This window comes from Lipotes vexillifer, unplaced genomic scaffold, assembly GCF_000442215.2.
Source record: "Lipotes vexillifer unplaced genomic scaffold, Lipotes_vexillifer_v1.1 scaffold875, whole genome shotgun sequence".
Lineage (NCBI taxonomy): Eukaryota > Metazoa > Chordata > Mammalia > Artiodactyla > Lipotidae > Lipotes > Lipotes vexillifer.
Window position 1 is genome coordinate 2,220,089 of NW_006792177.1, and position 19,316 is coordinate 2,239,404.

The 19,316-nt window shown below is 43.4% G+C and overlaps 1 protein-coding gene across 1 annotated transcript in view; it reads right to left on the bottom strand.

Annotated features, from left to right (window-relative positions):
• The window catches only part of DNAAF9 (dynein axonemal assembly factor 9), a 189,723-nt gene that overhangs the window by 3,453 nt on the left and 166,954 nt on the right, over window positions 1-19,316 (bottom strand). Inside the window, exons 32-36 of the mRNA XM_007465433.1 lie at window positions 9,454-9,589; window positions 5,849-5,935; window positions 2,483-2,589; window positions 2,083-2,157; window positions 4-115 (exon numbers count right to left, since the gene is read on the bottom strand). Of these exons, the coding sequence (XP_007465495.1) occupies window positions 4-115; window positions 2,083-2,157; window positions 2,483-2,589; window positions 5,849-5,935; window positions 9,454-9,589 (517 nt within the window). The remainder of the gene's footprint in view (window positions 1-3; window positions 116-2,082; window positions 2,158-2,482; window positions 2,590-5,848; window positions 5,936-9,453; window positions 9,590-19,316) is intronic.

Genomic DNA, 19,316 nt, shown 5'->3' on the forward strand with positions numbered 1-19,316 from the left:
CTGCCTTGAGGTGTGCTTCTGGAGTCAGGCGGTGGCGTGGGTCCCTCCAAAACTGGCACGATGCTCAAGGAATTGGCCAGAGTGTTGTGGCAGACCTCCATGGTCCTCTCAGAGTCTGCAAGGAGAACACTTTAGTCCCTGAGACCCTGCCCCAAAAGGATAAGGCTACACTAAGTCTGGATTAGTGCAGCTGTGGGGGACAGATTCACAAGACATGCAGGAGGGAGAACTGACATGACCGGCAGCAAATTAGAAAGGGTGAAGTAAGAGAGGGAGGAACAATGTAAGTTTCTAGCTAAGCTGATTGGGTGATCAGGTGGACACCATTAACCCAGAAGGGGACTACAAGAGAAAGAAAAGGTTTGCAAGTGGGAGAAGAAGAGTTTGACTCTGCATCTGTGGCATTTGAAAGACTGTAGGAACCTGAGTGGGAGACATCTACACAGTCATTAGAAGACGAGAATGGCTGGGGTCACCCCTATGGAAGAGGTAGTTGAGGAGAAGCAAGGAAAGCTCCCTTGGTAGAGGTGGAGGGGGTGGGTCTCAGCTGAGGTCTGAGGGTCCATGGGAGGAGGGCAAGCTCAACAGTACAAGTGCTGCAGGAGGGACACGTGCGTGGGAACAGGAAAGATGTAATCGGGTTTATAAGCTGAGGCGCTGGGGGCTAAAATATACTGGAGACACAAGGGTAAGGTTCCCCAAAAAGGCATGATGAGAAAAAGATCTAAAACAAAGAAAGGTTTACCTTTAACAAGAAAGGGGTCAAGAGTCAGTCTAAATAAAAAAGAAAAGGAGGTGATGATAGGGGAGAGGGACGAGCAGGTGGGGGCCTGTCAGAGCATGAGGGAAGTGGGCTTGAGTAAGGGGCTTGTAGAGCGGGGCCAAATTTTCAGATTCAATAATATAAATTAAGCCAAAGGTTAAGGACCTTGAGAGATTCTTTTATAGAGGTTCTGCCACCTAATTCTCCTATCTGAACCCAGATGATTCCATGCTTACAACTCTCAGTGGCTCCCTGCTGCAGACACCCCCAGTTACCTGCCCAGCATCCCCCTCTTCCTCCAATACCAATTCCCCATGGGCAATGGCAACTCAATCCTGGCCAATGAGAGAAGTCTGCTGAGGAAATGATAAAGACACCCACAGGAAGAGCCAGCTTCTTCCATCAGCTAGCTGTTGTGTCTGGATGTGACACCTAGACCTGCAGCACCACCTGGCAACCATGAGGGGTGGGAACCTGAGGAAAAGCTGACACCAAGAATGTAAGAACACAAAAGCCATATATTACCTGGGTCTTCATTGGCTTTGCTATGCTGTCAGACCTCTTGACTTCTTGCTATGTAGCTAACACCTCCTAGTTGAGCTGGGGTTTTCTGTTATAACTGCCAAAGATGCCCTAACAGACACACTCCCTCACTTCCTCCCCTGGGACCCAGACACAGTAAACCTTTTTTGGTTCCTGAAACGTGCCTGTTTTTGCCTCACATCCACAGCACATGCTCTGCCTTTTCCCTGGAACATTCTGCTCTTTCTCAATGTTGAGTTAACTGGCTCCTTGTTTTCACAACTTCCCTGAACCCCAGCCCAGGAATGACAGACTTCAGGTTCCAAGGGCTGCAGGGGTCAAAGGCTGATAAACAGGTTTACTGAACGGAGGGGAGGAGAAGGCAAGTGGAAGGCTTGAAGACTTTGGCAGAAACGGTTCCAGAGCTGGAAGGCTCAGCATTGGGGTAGCTCCTGGTGACAGGTCTAGGAGGAGGCCATGGATGGCTCAAGAGGGGTGGAGTGTGAGTCTCTAGAACAAGGAAGTCAAGGAGCTGTGAGGAGAGGCCCTGGGCAGGTTCATCCAGGGGCAGGAAAACAGATCCTCCACTGCAGAGCAGAAGGTCCTGGAGAAAGATTGGGACCCTGACTGAAAGGGATGACTGGAGGAGCCTATGGTGTAAGACCCAGAGGGGAGGGTTTTTTGAGAGAGTCTAAGAGGCATCAGTGGTCTGCAAAGCACCAGCAGAGGCTATGAACTCACATCATGAGATGTGAGCACTCCACAGAGTAGCACTCCAAATCCAAGCGCCCAGTTACCTGAAAACTTCACTTTGCCCAGGATGTGGTAGATGTTTCCAGAGAAGGGACTTGGCTTGATAGAGGACTGAATTGCTGGTGGAGGAAGAGGATAGGGTTGTTACTCACCTGGGGGCAGAGGCCAAGTCCAGGGTGGCACAGCTGGGAGGGTTAGGGACTGGAAAGGCATCTCCTCTAGGGTCCAGGGTTCACAGGTACCCCCACCAGATCCTCCCCCAGTGGCTCTGCCACTATTCCCAGGGGTAAGGGACTCCTGGGTCCTCAAATTCTTCTGCCTGCTTTCAGACCCAAATGGTGAGAAGAGACAGCACACACAGAATACTAAAATGGTGCCAGGAAGTGGGGACAACTCTGGGCATTTTTTTACCAGTGTCTGGGACATGTCCTGGTCAAGGCTTACCTTTACACTTGGCCACAAAGCGAGTCTTCTCCAAGGGACGACCAAACCATACACAAATCTGAACCATTAATGGAAAGACCGATCCAACATCAAATTTACCTTCATACCTTAAAAGGTTTAAAAAATTATAAATACAAGTAATTGGGGCTTTGAGTCTTACTACATTGGAAAGAACTACATATCACTCATCATATTTGAATTCTCCCTTAATTGTACATCATTTTGTGTACAAAGCACTTATCTGAAAGCATTTATGTCTCTTTCATCTTGAGACTGAGAAGCATGTTTGCCCCCTTAGAGCAGGAAGGTCTTACCTTCTTTGGACTAGCAGTTCCTTAAAGTCAAAGACCCCCTCTACCTTTGAAGCTTGCCAGTATCCCAGCTGGGATTAGGGGTCCTTCCTGGTACCTTTGGAGCTCTTCCTCAGGATCCCCTCCCACTCTCTTCAGGGCTCCCACTATGCCCCACCCTCACTGAGGGCAGTTTAACAGACTGTACATTTGGATGTGCAGTCTCCCCAGAAGGAACTAAAGGGCTGGGGCATCTCCAATCTATTTTCTCAGTTTTCAGTTCAGCAGACATACTGACTGCCACAGACTCATTAAGAACGCAGCATTTAAAAAATTTAACTTTTTATTATGGAAAATTTCAAAGATATGCAAAGATAGAAGGGTAGTGTAATGAATTCCTACCACCCAGCTTCCAAAGTTATGAAACTGTCATTCCTTCTTTTGAACAATTTCATTGAGATGAATCCCTTGATTGGAATCAGTCCAGGAGAGGGCAAAACATCTCATGGGTAATTTATACCACCCCCAGCAGTAGATGAGTGTACTAGTTTCACAACAATTCCTCCAGCAATGAATTTTATAGATATTTTTGCCTAAATGTAACAGGTGTCAATCAAAGCAACAGTGAGACACCATTTTGCATCTGAGTATTACATACATGGAATTCTGTTACCACAGTTGCCATTTATACTTGGTCTTAAGTGGACTGTTCACATCTATATAATATGGGTTACTTTTCTTAAATATCTAAACAAGCTTCCCAAATACTATATTAACCCTTCGTCACATGTGATGCAAACACTTCCCTCCAGTCTACTGTATTTTCGTATTAGTGTCCTTTGTTTGAAAACTGCACTGCAGTTTTGAATTTTACATTGTTCAAAGTATCTTACTCTTTAAAGCAACTTCTTTAAAGTAAGGTGGTGGCATAACATTTTTGCAAGACTGACATGTTCTTTTTGTTCTCTCTTCATCCAAACATGAGATTTGGAGACCAAGGACTTCTCAGGCTTCTGTGTTCAGAGGCTGTATCCTTAGGGGAATTTGGAGGGGCCAGGGGAATAGTACAAGGTTTCCTTACAGACTAGGAACAAGCCCTTCTACCAGGGTAGGTGGGGGTGGGGTCGATGACAAGAGAGGGCTGTGGGAGGGGAATGGCTAAGAATCTGCACAGCACAAAGCTGAGCACATCCTACAGATAAGGTCTGTTCACTCTGAGGTGGTGGCCCTCACCCAAGGAGAGAGGGGAGTAAAGTACAGCGATGAGCAGGAATCTGATGACTGCCATCTTGTTAAAAGAGTAAATCACCTGATTCCTAGGAATGAACTTGGAAGGGAGGGCCTGAAGGGTGATTCTGAGGCCCCTCCATCTCTGATTCTCTACAAGGACTGATCTTCCTGATAAAGGAAGATTTCAGACTCTAGATTCACAGAGCCTTCTAATGAACTCCCTCATACCTGTCTCTGTCCTAGATCAGTCTGCCTTCAGAAAAGTCTGTGCCCACAATGAGTTGGTATGGACTGGAGAATAGGTGCTTCCCTAGGCACCAGGTGGAGATGACAGAAGTCTCAGGACCAGGCCCAGAGGTGTGGGCAGCAAAAAGGTCAGTAGCTGCAGCCACTGGAGAGGAGAGTTTCACCCCAGAAGCCCCATCTTTTTCTTTTTAGCTAAGATATTATTGTCTTGTTCAGGCATAAGGAATGATCCACTAACTCACTGTTTAAGTATGATGTGACTCAAACCAGAGGTTCCTTATAAAAATAAGCCTGAAAACCTTCAATTTTACATATTGACCTTTTTTTTTTCCTAAACAGGATAGTACAATCAGTTTTTTGCTGGTACAAAATACTGGTGATGTAAGGGGTGGTTGGAGGACTCACAGAGGTGGCTGAGGGAAGTGAGTGAGGATAATAAAGATGATCCAAATCAATATGAGGGATCAATTTTGGCTAAGCTTTAACAGCTGTCTTCCCCTGAACCTTCAACAGAGCAAAACTAGTTATCCATTCCATACAGGGACAAGTGCAGCATGGTGGTTAAGAGTACAGGCTCTGCTGTACAGCAGAAATTAACACAACTTTGTAAATCTATTATACTTCAAAAAAAAAAATACAGGCTTTGAAGCCACACAACCTGGGTTTGAAACCCAACTCTTTTATTTACTAGCTGTGGGACTTTGGACAAGACATTTAAGTCCTTGCTGCCTCAGTTACCTTATCTCTAGAATGAAGAAAAAAATGGAATCCACCTTGAAGGCTTGGTTTGAGGATGAATGAGATAACACAGCTTGAACTCTTAGAGTGGCACTGTGAACAGAACTTTCTGTGATGATGGAAATGTTCTGGATCTGAACTGTCCAAGACAGTAGCTGCTAGTCACAGGTAGCTGTTAAGCACTTGAAATGTGGCTTGTGTGACTAAAAGGCTAAATTTTAAATTTTACTTTATTTTTATTAATATACATTTACATTTTATTAACTAGCCAAATGTGACTAGTGGCTGCCGTACTGGAGAGCGAGGTCTTAGAACAATGTGCAGCACACAGTAAGTGCTCAGGTGATGTTGGAAATATGATTATAGTGCACTTCACACTCCCTTTTCTCTTCCTCTCTTATCTGGAGGACAGGTTCAGGCTAGGAGGCCACCTGCAGAGCACAGAACATCCCCTGGGCCACAGTAGCAGGGAACCTACCTGTCAGATGGGAACCCTAGAGGACTGACTATTCTCAGGAGAGACTCTCTCAACCAGCAGGGTCATAACTTCTTGGTTCCATGCCGGCCACCTCACTCTCACTAGAGGCTAGAGGAAACAAAGGATACCATTGTGCTTAAGGCCTATAAGATGACTCCTTAAGTCTCAACATCCAGCAAGGGTCTCAGTTTGGACCCCAAGATGTGGATCACTGGGCTTCCAGCAAGGCCAGTGGTTACTGGGACATGGTAGGCTGTTGCAGCTGCCATTGTCACCCTCCTAGAGCACACCTGGTATTTTCACTTTCTCTTTTTCTTTCCTGTAAATAAATAAATCACTGAGTTTATAAAGAAATCTTAGCTACTTTTCAATGATGATACTTGCCAGCCAGGATACATTAGATATCGAGATCGTAGCATCTGAGGACTCGAAAAACTATTTTCTGAGAGAATCAGTTCAATGTCTTCATTCCTTTGAAAACATACAGAAAACCCAGGTTAATTAGAACTATTAACCTTAACCTGTACATTCTGCTTACTCTCTACACCCCCATACACACATATAAGTACATGCATATATATTTTTTTCTGTTATTTCACCCCTAAATACTTTAGTATGCGTCTCTAAGAACAAGCACATTCTCTCTTTTTTTTTTTTTAAACATCTTTATTGGGGTATAATTGCTTTACAATGGTGTGTTAGTTTCTGCTTTATAACAGAGTGAATCAGTTATACATATACATATGTTCCCATATCTCTTCCCTCTTTGTCTCCCTCCCTCCCACCCTCCCTACAAGCACATTCTCTTGAAGAACCACAACAGTATAATCACACTGAGGGAATTTAATACTGAGGACAAGCAGCACTGGTATCACATGGGAGCTTGGTGGAAATGCAGGATCTCCAGCCTACTCCAGACCTACTGAATCAGAACCCTCATTTTAATAAGATCCCCAAGAGGTTCATATGCACATTAAAGTTGGAGAAGTATTGATATAATATACATCCATTTTCAAATTTCCCCTTTTTGGGGGCATAGGGCACTCAGGATCCAATCAAGGATTGCTCATTAATTTATAATCTTTTATTTTCCTTCAGTCTGGAATAATTCCTCCAACTTTTTTTTTTTTTTTTTTGCGGTATGCGGGCCTCTCACTGCCGTGGCCTCTCCTGCCGCAGAGCACAGGCTCCGGACGCGCAGGCCCAGTGGCCATGGCCCACGTGCCCAACCACTCCATGGCACGCGGGATCCTCCCGGACCGGGGCACGAACCTGTGTCCCCTGCATTGGCAGGCGGACTCCCAACCACTGTGCCACCAGGGAAGCCCGGAGCTGACATTTTTGAAGAGTACATGCCAGCTGTCTTGTGCCCCACAACCTGAATTTGTCTGGTTGCTCCTCATGATTAGATTCAGCTAAGCAATTCTGGCAAGATTAATGGCCAAGTGATGTTGTGTCCTTCCCACAGTGTCACGAAGGAGGCACATGATGTCAGTTTATCCCATTAGTGGTCTTGCTAAGTTTAATCATTTGGTCAATGTCATGTCTTCTAGATTAAACCTCTCCATTGTGAAGGTACTTTTTCCTCTTTGTAAGCAGTAAGTAGTCTGTGGAGTGACAGATACTTTTTATTTATTCATTTATTTATTTAATTTATTTATTTATGGTTGCATTGCATCTTCGTTGCTATGCACAGGCTTTCTCTAGTTGCGGAACAGCGGGGGCTACTCTTCGTTGCAGTGCACAGGCTTTTCAGTACAGTGGCTTCTCTTGTTGCGGAGCATAGGCTCTAGGTGTGCAGGCTTCAGTAGTTGTGGCACATGAGCTCAGTAGCTGTGGCTCGCGGGCTCTAGAGAGCAGGCTCAGTAGTTGTGGCGCATGGGCTTAGTTGCTCTGTGGCATGTGGGATCTTCCCGGACCAGGGATTGAACCTGTGTCCCCTGCACTGACAGGCAGATTCTTAACCACTGTGCCACCAGGGAAGTCCCGTGACAGATACTTTAAGACAAGTGAATATCCTTTTCCTCAACAATCTGTCATCCACTGCTTTTGGCATCCATTGATAATTCTTGCCTAAATCAAGTATTATATGAAAGGTTACAAAATAGTGACTTTCTAGTACTATAAATCCTTATTTATTTATTAGCTAGCATTCTTCTATAAAGAAGAGCTTTACTGATCTGTCCCTCTCCCTTTTTTTAGTATCACCACAGACTCATTTTACTCCACGTGCTATATATAATCCATTATTATCATGGTTCTCTCATATACTCAAGTTGTCCCAAATTTGCCTAGTGGGAGCTTCTTAAACTAGCTTCTGTATCCTTTTGACATATTTCCACTAATCTTTGAATACTTCCCTGCTTTTTTGTCACAAAATGTACTAGGCTCACCTTGTACTTTCACTCCCTAAACCTGCAATCAGCCAATTCTCCAGAGTCCTGATACCTTGTAGTGGGGATTGGTACTTAGAAATTAAGATCTAGAGGTAGAAGTATTAATCGCTATTATTATTTCTAGTCCCTTTTAATGGAAAGGGTATTATTTCTGGTCCCTTTTAATGGAAAGAGCTAGGGAATATACTTTTTTTTGAAATAATGAATTTATATCGAGTCCCCCAATTCAACTCCAACATTTGCAGGGTTTTTCCTTACCTTTCCCATTTCATATTTATAATCTCCCTTCTCTAATCAGTGATGCTGTTTGGAATCAGGGTTCCAACAGACGATTATGCTCAGAAGCTACTTGAATTATTTTGCATACGTACGGTTCTTATTACTTTGGTATTCAGATGGATTCACGTTTTTGTTTGTATTTTTTCCCTCCTTGTTGACTTAATTTTTGAATGTGTAAAATATGTGCATTGCTCAAAAGTCAAAACTATATGAAAAGTATACACCTTTTAGCACCTTAATGAGCAAACAAAACTGCTATATGACAAGATGTTTTCATACATACATACACACAAAGTCACTAATTCTCTATTTTTAGTTTGTAATTTGAACCCAGGTCTATGAAGTAAAGATATAATTTCCCCATGTTTCTACGCCATTTCTCTCACATCTTAACACAAAGAACACTGAGAGAGTCTTGACTTCCATCCTTTAATGATGAGAACGTGAATGCATCAAAACAGAACATCTCAAAACAGTACAGGAGGGCTTCCCTGGTGGCGCAGTGGTTGAGAATCTGCCTGCCAATGCAGGGGACACGGGTTCGAGCCCTGGTCTGGGAAGATCCCACATACTGCGGAACAACTAGGCCCGTGAGCCACAACTACTGAGCCTGAGCGTCTGGAGCCTGTGCTCCGCAACAAGAGAGGCCGCAACAGTGAGAGGCCCGCGCACCGCGATGAAGAGTAGCCCCCCGCTTGCCGCAATTAGAGAAAGCCCTCGCACAGAAATGAAGACCCAACACAGCCAAAAATAAATAAATAAATAAATAAATAGCCAATTTGATACATGAAAAATTATATATATTAAAAAAATTTTTTAAATTAAAAAAAAAAAACCAGTACAGGATACTAACATGTGTGGCCCTCTTGGTGATTTTTACACAGCATCAAAAGCACTTCAAGGGTTTCCCTGGTGGCGCAGTGGTTAAGAATCCGCCTGCCAGTGCAGAGGACACAGGTTCAAGCCCTGGTCCGGGAAGGTCCCACATGCCACAGAGCAACTAAGCCCATGAGCCACAACTACTGGGTCTGTGCTCTGGAGCACGTGCTCCGCAACAAGAGAAGCCACCGCAATGAAGAGTAGCCCCCACTCGCCGCAACTAGAGAAAGCCCACCTGCAGCAACGAAGTCCCAACACAGCCAAAAATAAATAAAAATAAAATAAATAAATTAAAAAAAAAAAGAGCACTTCAAGACCTGACTTTTATAATGCTCAGGTCTTTGATACAGTGGAAAGACCCAGTGGGCCATAGCCAGACTGCTGCATCTGAGAAAGTGGCTGGTCCTGCGGAGTGAAATGAACTGGTAAGTTTACCTGGTGACAATCCCATTTTCTGCAAGAATGAAGGCTGCGGAAGGATTGGCAGCTCTGATGAGGCTCTGCAACTGAATGAGGAGAGGGTGCCTCTGCTCTGTGGTGTGACTGGTGAACACCACATTACTCACCAGGCCTGGGGAACAAAACCAAAAACAGTTCAGCCTTTATTATAGAGTCCTGACTGGGGCTGAGGGTTTGCACAAATGTGAGCCCTTGCTCCCTCCCCTGATCATCCCTTCTAGCAGCCCCCTCATGTAGACACCGCCACCCAACACTGATATACATAGCCATCATTCTGCTCCTCTTTCTGCCACTGTAACCTCTTGGAGTGAATGGCCTCAACTCTGTAGCTGCCTCACCTCCTAACCTCCTCTGTCTTCTTAATTCCACTTTGATACCTGGAGCTTTTTCATCTAAGGGCCCTTTCTATATCCCATGTACTTAACCTCATCAGGAACTGGTGCCAGTGACTTTTCACCAGTTCAGAACACAGACATGTATGAAGCACAAACCGTATGTCAGGTGCTAACCATTCTCAAAGAGTGCACAGTCAAGAAGTCTCACCCATGGACCCACAGTTCCAAGGTAAGTGCTAACAAAGATATTCAGAGAGTGACACAGTAAGGAAGGGTGGCGCATGTAAAGAGAGGTTGTGGAGTGGGCCACAATCACTCTCAACCTTTCTGTGAAGATACAGAAGTAAAATCCACAGCACTACAGATAATTTTGAAATCAGAGAATTTGCCACATTCCACCATGCCAACACAATTGTAATACCTCTTTCATACTTATTTTTACATGGCTAGGATCACAGCATATACACCATTTCTGCTATAATATAATTTGCATTTGTGCTATTCAACCATTTTTATTCACTTAATATTGTGAAAATTTAAAACATATACAAAAGTAGAAAAAAATAGTATAATGAATGCCCACGAGCCCATCACTTGGCTTCAAGAAAGATCAACATTTGGCTAATTATTTCTTCTATACCATACCCCAACCTTTTCTCCTTTCCTCTCCTTCCCCACTGGATGATTCTGAAGCCAATAATAGACATCCTATTATTTCATCCCAAAATATTTCAGTATATTATCATAAGGACTCTTTAAAAAAATGAATGATTAACAATAAATTCTTTAATATAAAATATCTAGCCCACATTCAAACTTTTCTGTCTCAAGAATATGTTCTTAATTTTTTGGAAACAGGAACCAAACAAAGCCCATATATTATATTTCACTGATGCATCTCGTAATTCTCTTTCAATCTATAGTTTTCTTCTTACTTCTTTGTGATTTATTTGTTGAAAAACTGCATCTTGTATATTTCTCTCAGTCTAGATTTTGCTGACTGCATCTCCATAGTGTTGCTTAACATGCTAGATGTATCTGGTTTATAGATTCAATCTTTTTTATTATAATCTAGTTTAAAAAAAGTTCTTGTTCTTTTTCTCACTTCTTAAGTTGAATGCTTAATTCATTATTTAAAAAAGCCACAATGAGATAGCATTTCATACCTGTTACAATGGCTATTCTCAAAAAGACAAGAAATAAGTAGTGTTGGTGAGGATGTGGAGAAAAGGGAAACTTGTACACTGTTGCTGGGAATGCCAATTCCATAGTGGTATAGACACTATGGAAAACAGGATGGAGATTCCTCAAAAAATTAAAAATAAAAGTACCATATGATCCAACAATTCCACTTCTGGAATACACCAGAAGGAACTGAAATCACTATCTTGAAGCGCTATCTGCACACCCATGTTCATTGCAGTATTATTCACAATAGCAAGATATGGAAACCTAAGTGTCCATCAGTGGATGAATGGATAAAGGAGATATAAGATAGATATATCTTATATATATCTATCTTATATATGATAATGATATATATATGAATGTTACTCAGCCATAAAGAGAATGAAATCTTGCCATCTTACCATGGATGGACCGCAAGGGCATTATGCTAAATGAAATAAGTCAGACAGAGAAATACCATATGATCTCATTATATGATCTCATAATATGCAGAATCTAAAAACAAAAACAAAAACCAAGCCCATAGATACAGAGAACAAACTGGTGGTTGCCGGAAGCAGGGAGTAGGGGGTGAGAAAAACAGGAGGAGAGTCAAAAGGTACAAACTTCCAGTTATAAAATAAATAAGTCATGGAGATGTAATGTACAGCATGGTAACTATAGTTAATAATACTGTATTGAATAACTAAAAGTTGCTAAGAGAGTAGATCTTAAAAGTTCTCATCATAAGAAAAAAATTGTTTTGTAACTAGGTAAGGCAATGCATGTTAACTAGACTTATTGTGATTATCATTTTGCAATGTATACAAACATCAAATCATTCTGTTGTACACTTGAAACGAATACAATGTTATATGTCAATTATATCTCAATAAAAAGAAAAATTATTTCTTGTTTAGTAACATAGTAACTTAAAGGTATATGCTTTCTTTTGAATTATTCGGTACAGAAATATTCATGACAGGTTGTAGATGGTGTCCTTTACCATTAAAAATTGCCCTTTTATTTATTTACTTACTGGCCGTGCTGTGTGGCATGCAGGATCTTAGTTCCCCGACCAGGGATTGAACCCGTGCACCTTGCAGTGGAAGCATGGAGTCTTAACCGCTGGACCACCAGGAAAGTTCCAAAACTTCCCTTTTTAGACTCTTCAATATTTTGCCTGGTATTCAACCCTGCTGTTATTAATATCAAACTCATTTCTTTTTGTTTGCATTCGACTGTTATATCTTCTCCGTTCTTTCATCACCATCCTTACTTAGTTTTAGATGCTTCTCTTGTACAGAACATCATATAATTAGATTCTATTTTTTGGTTTAATCTGAGATACTTTTCCTTTTAATAGGTGTTTATTCCATTTATATTTACTGACACTTTGTTTCTGTTACCTTATGTGGAATTCTATTAAAAAAATTTTTTTTAAACTTTTAGCAATATGATTTCTGCATTCTGTTTTCTGCTTTCCTTCTGATAAGTGGTGGGCTTATAGTCTATTTTATGTTCTTATGATAGCTATCCTTATGTCACCTTTAGACAATGTCTTTTGACTTTTCCATATGACAGACAAGGAAGTTCATATACCCTTAAATTTGCCCCACTTCTCCACTATCACGTTCTGGTTGGTTACATTAATAATTTTATAGTTCCTCTAGTGGATACTTTTTTTTTTTTTAGTTTTACTGTTCTTATACATTTATTTATTTATTTATTTAATTATGGCTGTGTTGGGTCTTCATTGCTGTGTGCAGGCTTTCTCTCGTTGTGGCGAGCGGGGGCTACTCTTCATTGTGGTGTGTGGGCTTCTCATTGCAGTGGCTTCTCTGGTTGTGGAGCACAGGCTCTAGGAGCATGGGCTTCAGCAGTTGTGGCTCGTGGGCTCTAGAGTGTAGGCTCAGTAGTTGTGGCACATGGGCTTAGCTGCTCCGTGGCACGTGGGATCTTCCCAGACCAGGGCTCAAACCCGTGTCCCCTGACTTGGCAGTTGGATTCCTAACCACCATGCCACCAGGGAAGCCCCAGTGGATAATTTTTTATCTTTAAAGAGTATAACTAACTCTTTACAACTTAACAGCTTTAAAATTTACTGATCTCCCACCTGAGAAGATATGGAGGTAATATCTCTCTCTTGTTGCCTCCTAATTTTTTATTAAATATAATTTCATTTATAGGGTTTTGAGATTTTCAACATTTATATTCTATTTTGTAATAGCATTCTCATAGGTTTTATAATTAATTCTACACCTAAGAAGACTCAATGCTCATCATCAATATTTTTACTAATAGAGACTAGTTTTTTTTTTTTTTTTTTTTTTTTAAATTCTTCCATGATCAATCGTTACAATCTCTCTCTTCCACACCCCTCCAATTCCCGTGGCTCTCCCCTACTTCTTAGTATTTAGAGACTAGTTTTTTTTTTTTTTTTTCGGTACGCAGCTTCTCACTGTTGTGGCCTATCCCGTTGCGGAGCACAGGCTCTGGACGCGCAGGCTCAGTGGCCATGGCTCACGGGCCCAGCCGCTCCGCGGCATGTGGGATATTCCTGGACCGGGGCGCGAACCCGTGTCCCCTGCATCAGCAGGCAGACTCTCAATCACTGCGCCACCATGGAAGCCCGAGACTAGTTTTATAAACGATTAGTTCATAAGTGAATGTCTCTAAATTATGAGACTTCAGCTTTCCTAAGTAACCCTGTAATTGTAGGATCCTGAATAATGAATATTCAGTACAGAGGACTCTTACTGTTCACTTCAGTCAAGTGTTTTGTTTTTTAAAGAATTAGCTGTACTTAGTTTTTGAGGGCAAAACTCATAATGTATGGAAGAGTTCACAGAGAAAGTAAATTCCCTTCCTACTCAGCAACCTACTTCTTTCCCTGGAGGCAACCATATTTATCAGAGTTTTCTTTCAGATATGTGCTGAGTATTTACAAGTAAACGTGTATGTATACATTTTTCCTACAAACAGTGGCATACTATACCATTCTGTACCTTGTTTTTTCACTTAAGTCCTTTAAAAAATTTTTTTGGTAAAGCTTACTTCTTCCTTACAATCTTCTTTAACACCATATCATCCCAATCCTCCCCTCATGCCACCTTGCTGTCTCCCTTTCTCTGAACTACGAGAGCTCCTTTGAGTAACACGGGCAGTGCTTAAAATATAAGGCTTATATTTTTATTTATCTTCTTCATATATGTAAAAAGATAGCATAAGGTAAAGATTAAAGCATGGGTTTTAGAGCCAAGCAAACCTGAGTCTGAATTTTCGGTTCCACTAATTATTCATGGGTGACATTAGGCAAATTGCTCAACTTTCTCTCTGAGCCCAAATTTCCTCCTCTGTCAGATGGGAACACATACTTCCAGGTTATCTGTGAAATGCTTTATCACAGGCTACAGAGAGTAAGAACTCATTAAATGCAACCTGACACTACTACCACCACCATCTCATCATTTGGGAATGGGACCCCTACATGTACACCAAGGAGCCTGGACCAATTCCTCAGACTGACAGAGGTGGCTGTGGCACACCTTAGCCACAGCAACAAGCAGGAAGGTAAGTCACATGACTCTCACCAGCCTAGGGTGCTGAGCCCATGGTTTAGATGAGTGGCTATCACTGGTTTGAAGGCAACTTCCAGGACCCCTGGCCCCTGCCTCTGGTCTGAGGCAGAAGTTAGTGATGCCTCCTTCCTCTCACCAATCATACTTATAAAAAGTGTTCCAAAACTCTGAAGATTGAATCTAACCTCATAACCACATTCCATTCGCAACCAGGGAACAGGGGTTAGGAGCTTCATGTCAATGGTCGTGTGTTACAATGGGGACAGGGCACACACAAAGGGTATACAATATGCCTAGGATCATAGATGTCAGGAGGTAGGGCTCGACAGCTGAGCACATAATCTGCTTCCTGAGTGTTTACACACTGTTTGGGAATCTATTGGTTCCTTGGTTCTGAGACATGAGTCCTGCTCTTCGCAGGTATCTGTTAGTGCTCCACAGCAAGTCAGTCGGCCTTAGGTAAATATGGCCTATATGCCTCTGCACAGTGCTTGAGAGACCTCTGAGGATTCAAGGTTGAGTTTCCTCAATGGCTTCCCCTGACATCCAAGTGGTCACTCGGTGAAAGGCACACCGACTGCCTAGTTCCCCAAACCTGGGCCATCGTCCATCCTCCACTCTCAGTCCCTGCTACCATTTGCCTGGTTTAGACCACTGCTCTCTCTTCACTAGGTTACTGCTCATTCTCTCTACTTCCAGGCTTCCTTTACTACAATTCATTCTTCCTATTGTAGTAAGAGTAATCTTTCAAAAACATAAATCTCATCAAGTCACTTCCCTACTTAAAATATTTAATGCATTCCAATTATTTTTAGGCTGATATCTAAACTTCTTGGTCTGCTTGACCTATCTGCATGATGCACTTCCTCAGGGCCCTAGTCGTACTCTAATCACCATCAGGCCTTCAATCTTGCTGTTTCTTCTGCCTGGAGCCATCTTTTCTCTCATTTTTTTGAAGGAGGGCCAACTCCTCCTTCAGGGTGTAGACAATTTGAATAGCACCTCTTCCAGAAGCCTTTCTTAATCCCCCAGGACTGGGTTACAGCAGGCATTAGATAAAGATTTGCTGAATAAATGAACGAATAAATGAAGTGTAATAAAAGATACAAGCAACCTGACCTCCGAGGCAGCTGCCTAAGAAACTAAGCTGTGGGTACCCACATGCCAAAAAGTCTCCCACTTGCAGGTCTGAGCAAGTACTATTCATCAGACAGCCATCTGGAAAGGTTTCTAAGATTTATTAGTATATACATATTTTTGGTACAAAATTCATAAGGTACAAAAGGGTGTTCAAGTTTCTTCTTCCCTTCTCTGGCACCCTGAGCCTTATTTCTCCTCCACAGAGGCAACCACTAATAACCAGATTTTGGGTATGCCTCCTCAGATAGTCTATGCATATACAAGTATATAGGAATATACAGAACCACATTTTCTTAACAGCTTCTACACTTAAAACTTCTATTCTCAAGGTCTTCAGGTATGGCCTAGATGTGGTAACAGCACAAGACTCAGGAATTCAAATGGAGAATATGTCTGCATTTTGTTTATTCTATTTTAAAAAGGTTTCTCACATGCCTTCCTTGTTCATAAGCTCTAACATTAAGATGGACCATCTGCAGTTAGAGTTTTAGGAAAGCCTCCTAACAAAGGTGACACTGGTAGTGCCTGTGCTTCCATTCCCATTTAGAAAGGTCACTCTGGAGGCTGTGGGGAGGCAGTGAGGACAGCCTGGTGAGCCTACTGCCAGAACCCCATGTCCTGGTGCAGCCACAGGAAGTGGCTGGGGCCTTTGGAAAATGAGTAAAGCAAGGCCAGGCAGCCAGGCCCAGAATGTGGCACAGTGGGGTGGCAGGCAGGGTTCTAGAAGGCTCAGCACATTCCAGAGATGGCAGTTATGGGAGCCGGCTTCTGCGAGAGGCCCATGACATTACCAGGGGTGGAAGACAAGAATAGCTGTGGTGGATCTTGCAGTGAGGAGTCAGGAAAGGCTGAGAGAAGATCTATAAAGGCCCTAGGACTCTATTTAGCATCTTCTTGGGCAGAAGAAACTGGAGAGTCAGACTACTGCGAATGTGCCAACCTGAGTGGCATGCAGCAGGGTCACAAGCACAGGCTTGGCCTGCCTGAGAAAAGGCTAGGATCTGAGTCTCTGACAGATACCCTGCCCAAAGTCCTGTCTGCCCCATGAGTACCATGCAGACAAACACTGTGGGCTTTGGATTCTAGGTCAGGAATTGGACATAGAAAAGGGGCTTTGCTTTGTGGAGAAACAAGCAAAAGGATTATCCCCAGCATTCCTTAGGCCAGCTATGCAATCTGCTACCTGCCAAGAGGAAATGCCATCTTCAAGGCAAGGTACAGCAGTTATCTGGAGCACAGGGTGAAGAGGCCATCATGAGCGGTTTCATCTTGCTTGGGCCGGGAGCTTCCTTCTGCTCTGTTATCAAGGAGTGTATACTCTGATTTGGCCAACGCCTCACCAGTCTGGGTTGTGAGTGAGCAGGCAGCCTGGACTGGCCCGTTCCCAAGAGTGGAGAAACATCTCTGAGGTCTGTTTAACCATCCCCGTCTGGCTAAAGATTTCCAGCAGCCCAGAAGAATACAAATCTCACTTCTTTTGTCTATCTACAGATACATCTAAAAGCAGATCATGGTAGTAAATTATCTGCGCTCTGTTTTAAAGCCAGCATTAAAATGAGCCTTGCTTGTTGTTTAAGCATTGAGATTATTTCCTAATCCTTGGATTTCTGTAATACACATCACCTTGTGGCTGTAATACAGTGCTTTTCTCATTGTAAGATAATCCTTTGTTGTAAAAGCAATGAATCAGGGAGCTTGACTCATGAACAGGAGCAAAGGGAGGCAACTGCTCCCTTGGGACGTGAAATGTTTGTCTACCGGTGGCAGATTCTATCTCTAAGAGAGCCACCAAACCTCTGAGGAGGAAGAAATACTTGCATTTTATCTCCTCTCTCCCCAGAGGGTCCATGCCCATGGTGAATTAGGTCAGATCAGTCTAGAGTGTCCTCTTGGCCCAGATGTAAGGGGAAGATGTCTACCAAGGCACTATCACTTAACAAGCCCTTTGCAGTTCAGAAAGCAGCATATATGGCCGCAAGGTTATCTGTCTACATCTGATCACATTCCCAGCTTTCTTTTTTTTTTTTTTTTACTCCTCTGACCAGGGACTGAACCCAGGCTGTGGCAGTGAAAACGTCAAGTCCTAACCACTGGACGGCCAGGGAATTCCCCCCCGGCTTTCTTTTTTTTTTTTCTTTTAATTCTTTTCTTAAAAACATATTTATTTGGGCTTCCCTGGTGGTGCAGTGGTTGAGAGTCTGCCTGCCGATGAAGGGGACACGGGTTCGTGCCCTGGTCCGGGAGGATCCCACATGCTGCAGAGCGGCTGGGCCCGTGAGCCATGGCCGCTGAGCCTGAGCGTCCGGAGCCCGTGCTCCGCAATGGGAGAGGCCACAGCAGTGAGAGGCCCGCGCACCGCAAAAAAAAAAAAAAATTATTTACTTATTTTATTTTTGGCTGCACTGGGTCTTAGTTGTGGCACGCGGGATCTTTTGTGGTGGTGTACAGGCTTCTCTCTTCTTGTGGCGTGTGGGGTCCAAAGCATGTGGGCTCTACAGTTGCGGCATGCAGGCTCTCTAGTTGTGGCTCGCATGCTCAGTAGTTGCAGTGCATGTGCTTAGTTGCCCCGCGGCATGTGGGATCTTAGTTCCCCAACCAGGGATCGAACCCGAGTTCCCTGCATTGGAAGGTGGATTCTTAACCACTGGACCACCAGGGAAGTCCTCCCACCCCCACCCCAGCTTTCTTTATGTAAGCACAGAATTGACACACATTGCCTTTGAACAATGAGTTGGAAGGCAGTGTTAATGAAATATGCCTACAAAATCCCAGACAGAACTCATTCTGCCTTGGCCTAAAAGAGCTTTCCTCTTGTAATACTGGCTCAGGTTCATGGACAGTAAAGACAGAACACTTGCTTAAGGTTCTTTGCCAAGGTAGCCTGATCATCTTTTTCCCACATGCAAAAAAAGCAGAGGGGCACTGAAAGAGAAAGTGTCAAGAAGCCAAGGGGCACTAGGGTGGCAATCGTCATGTGATCGATTATGTGATCGATCACTATATGATCAATCATATAGTCAGAGGGGCTTACTACAGCCCACACCCTTGGCTTTGATCATGAGTTCCAAACATTTATTGAAGGACCAGACAGCTCTCTTTGGTTATCTCCTGGACCTATGTTTTCTCCTATGTAGTCTATTTCAAGGATAGGTACCACCAACCTTCCCAATCTCCCAAGCTAGAAACCTAGGAGTCATTCCAGATACCCCCTTTTTCAATGTCCCCCCATCTAGTCTGTTACCAGATCCTACTAACCCAGCCCCTATAAAATCTCTTTAATCTACCTGCGGTGGACACTGTGGATAGACCCAGCCAACCTCCATTCAACTCTGTTTCTGGGGTGCAGTGCCTAGAAAGCAACAGGGGCCTCTAAAAGCTAGACTTGAGCCTCCCTGGTGCAGCAGTCCAACACACACATTCTTCTCTCCAGTGACCCGGCCTCCTGCCCTGCACAGCCTCCAGCTCAGCTCTTCCCCAAGACAACAGCTCTACGAATGCTCTGTTGTCTCCATTCCCTGTGGATTGGCAATGGCATCAGCAGGGCAAAACCGTGCTGGTGACACTGAGTTATTTTCTTCCATCTGATTTCTACTTGCTGGGCTGTTTCAGGAAGCCC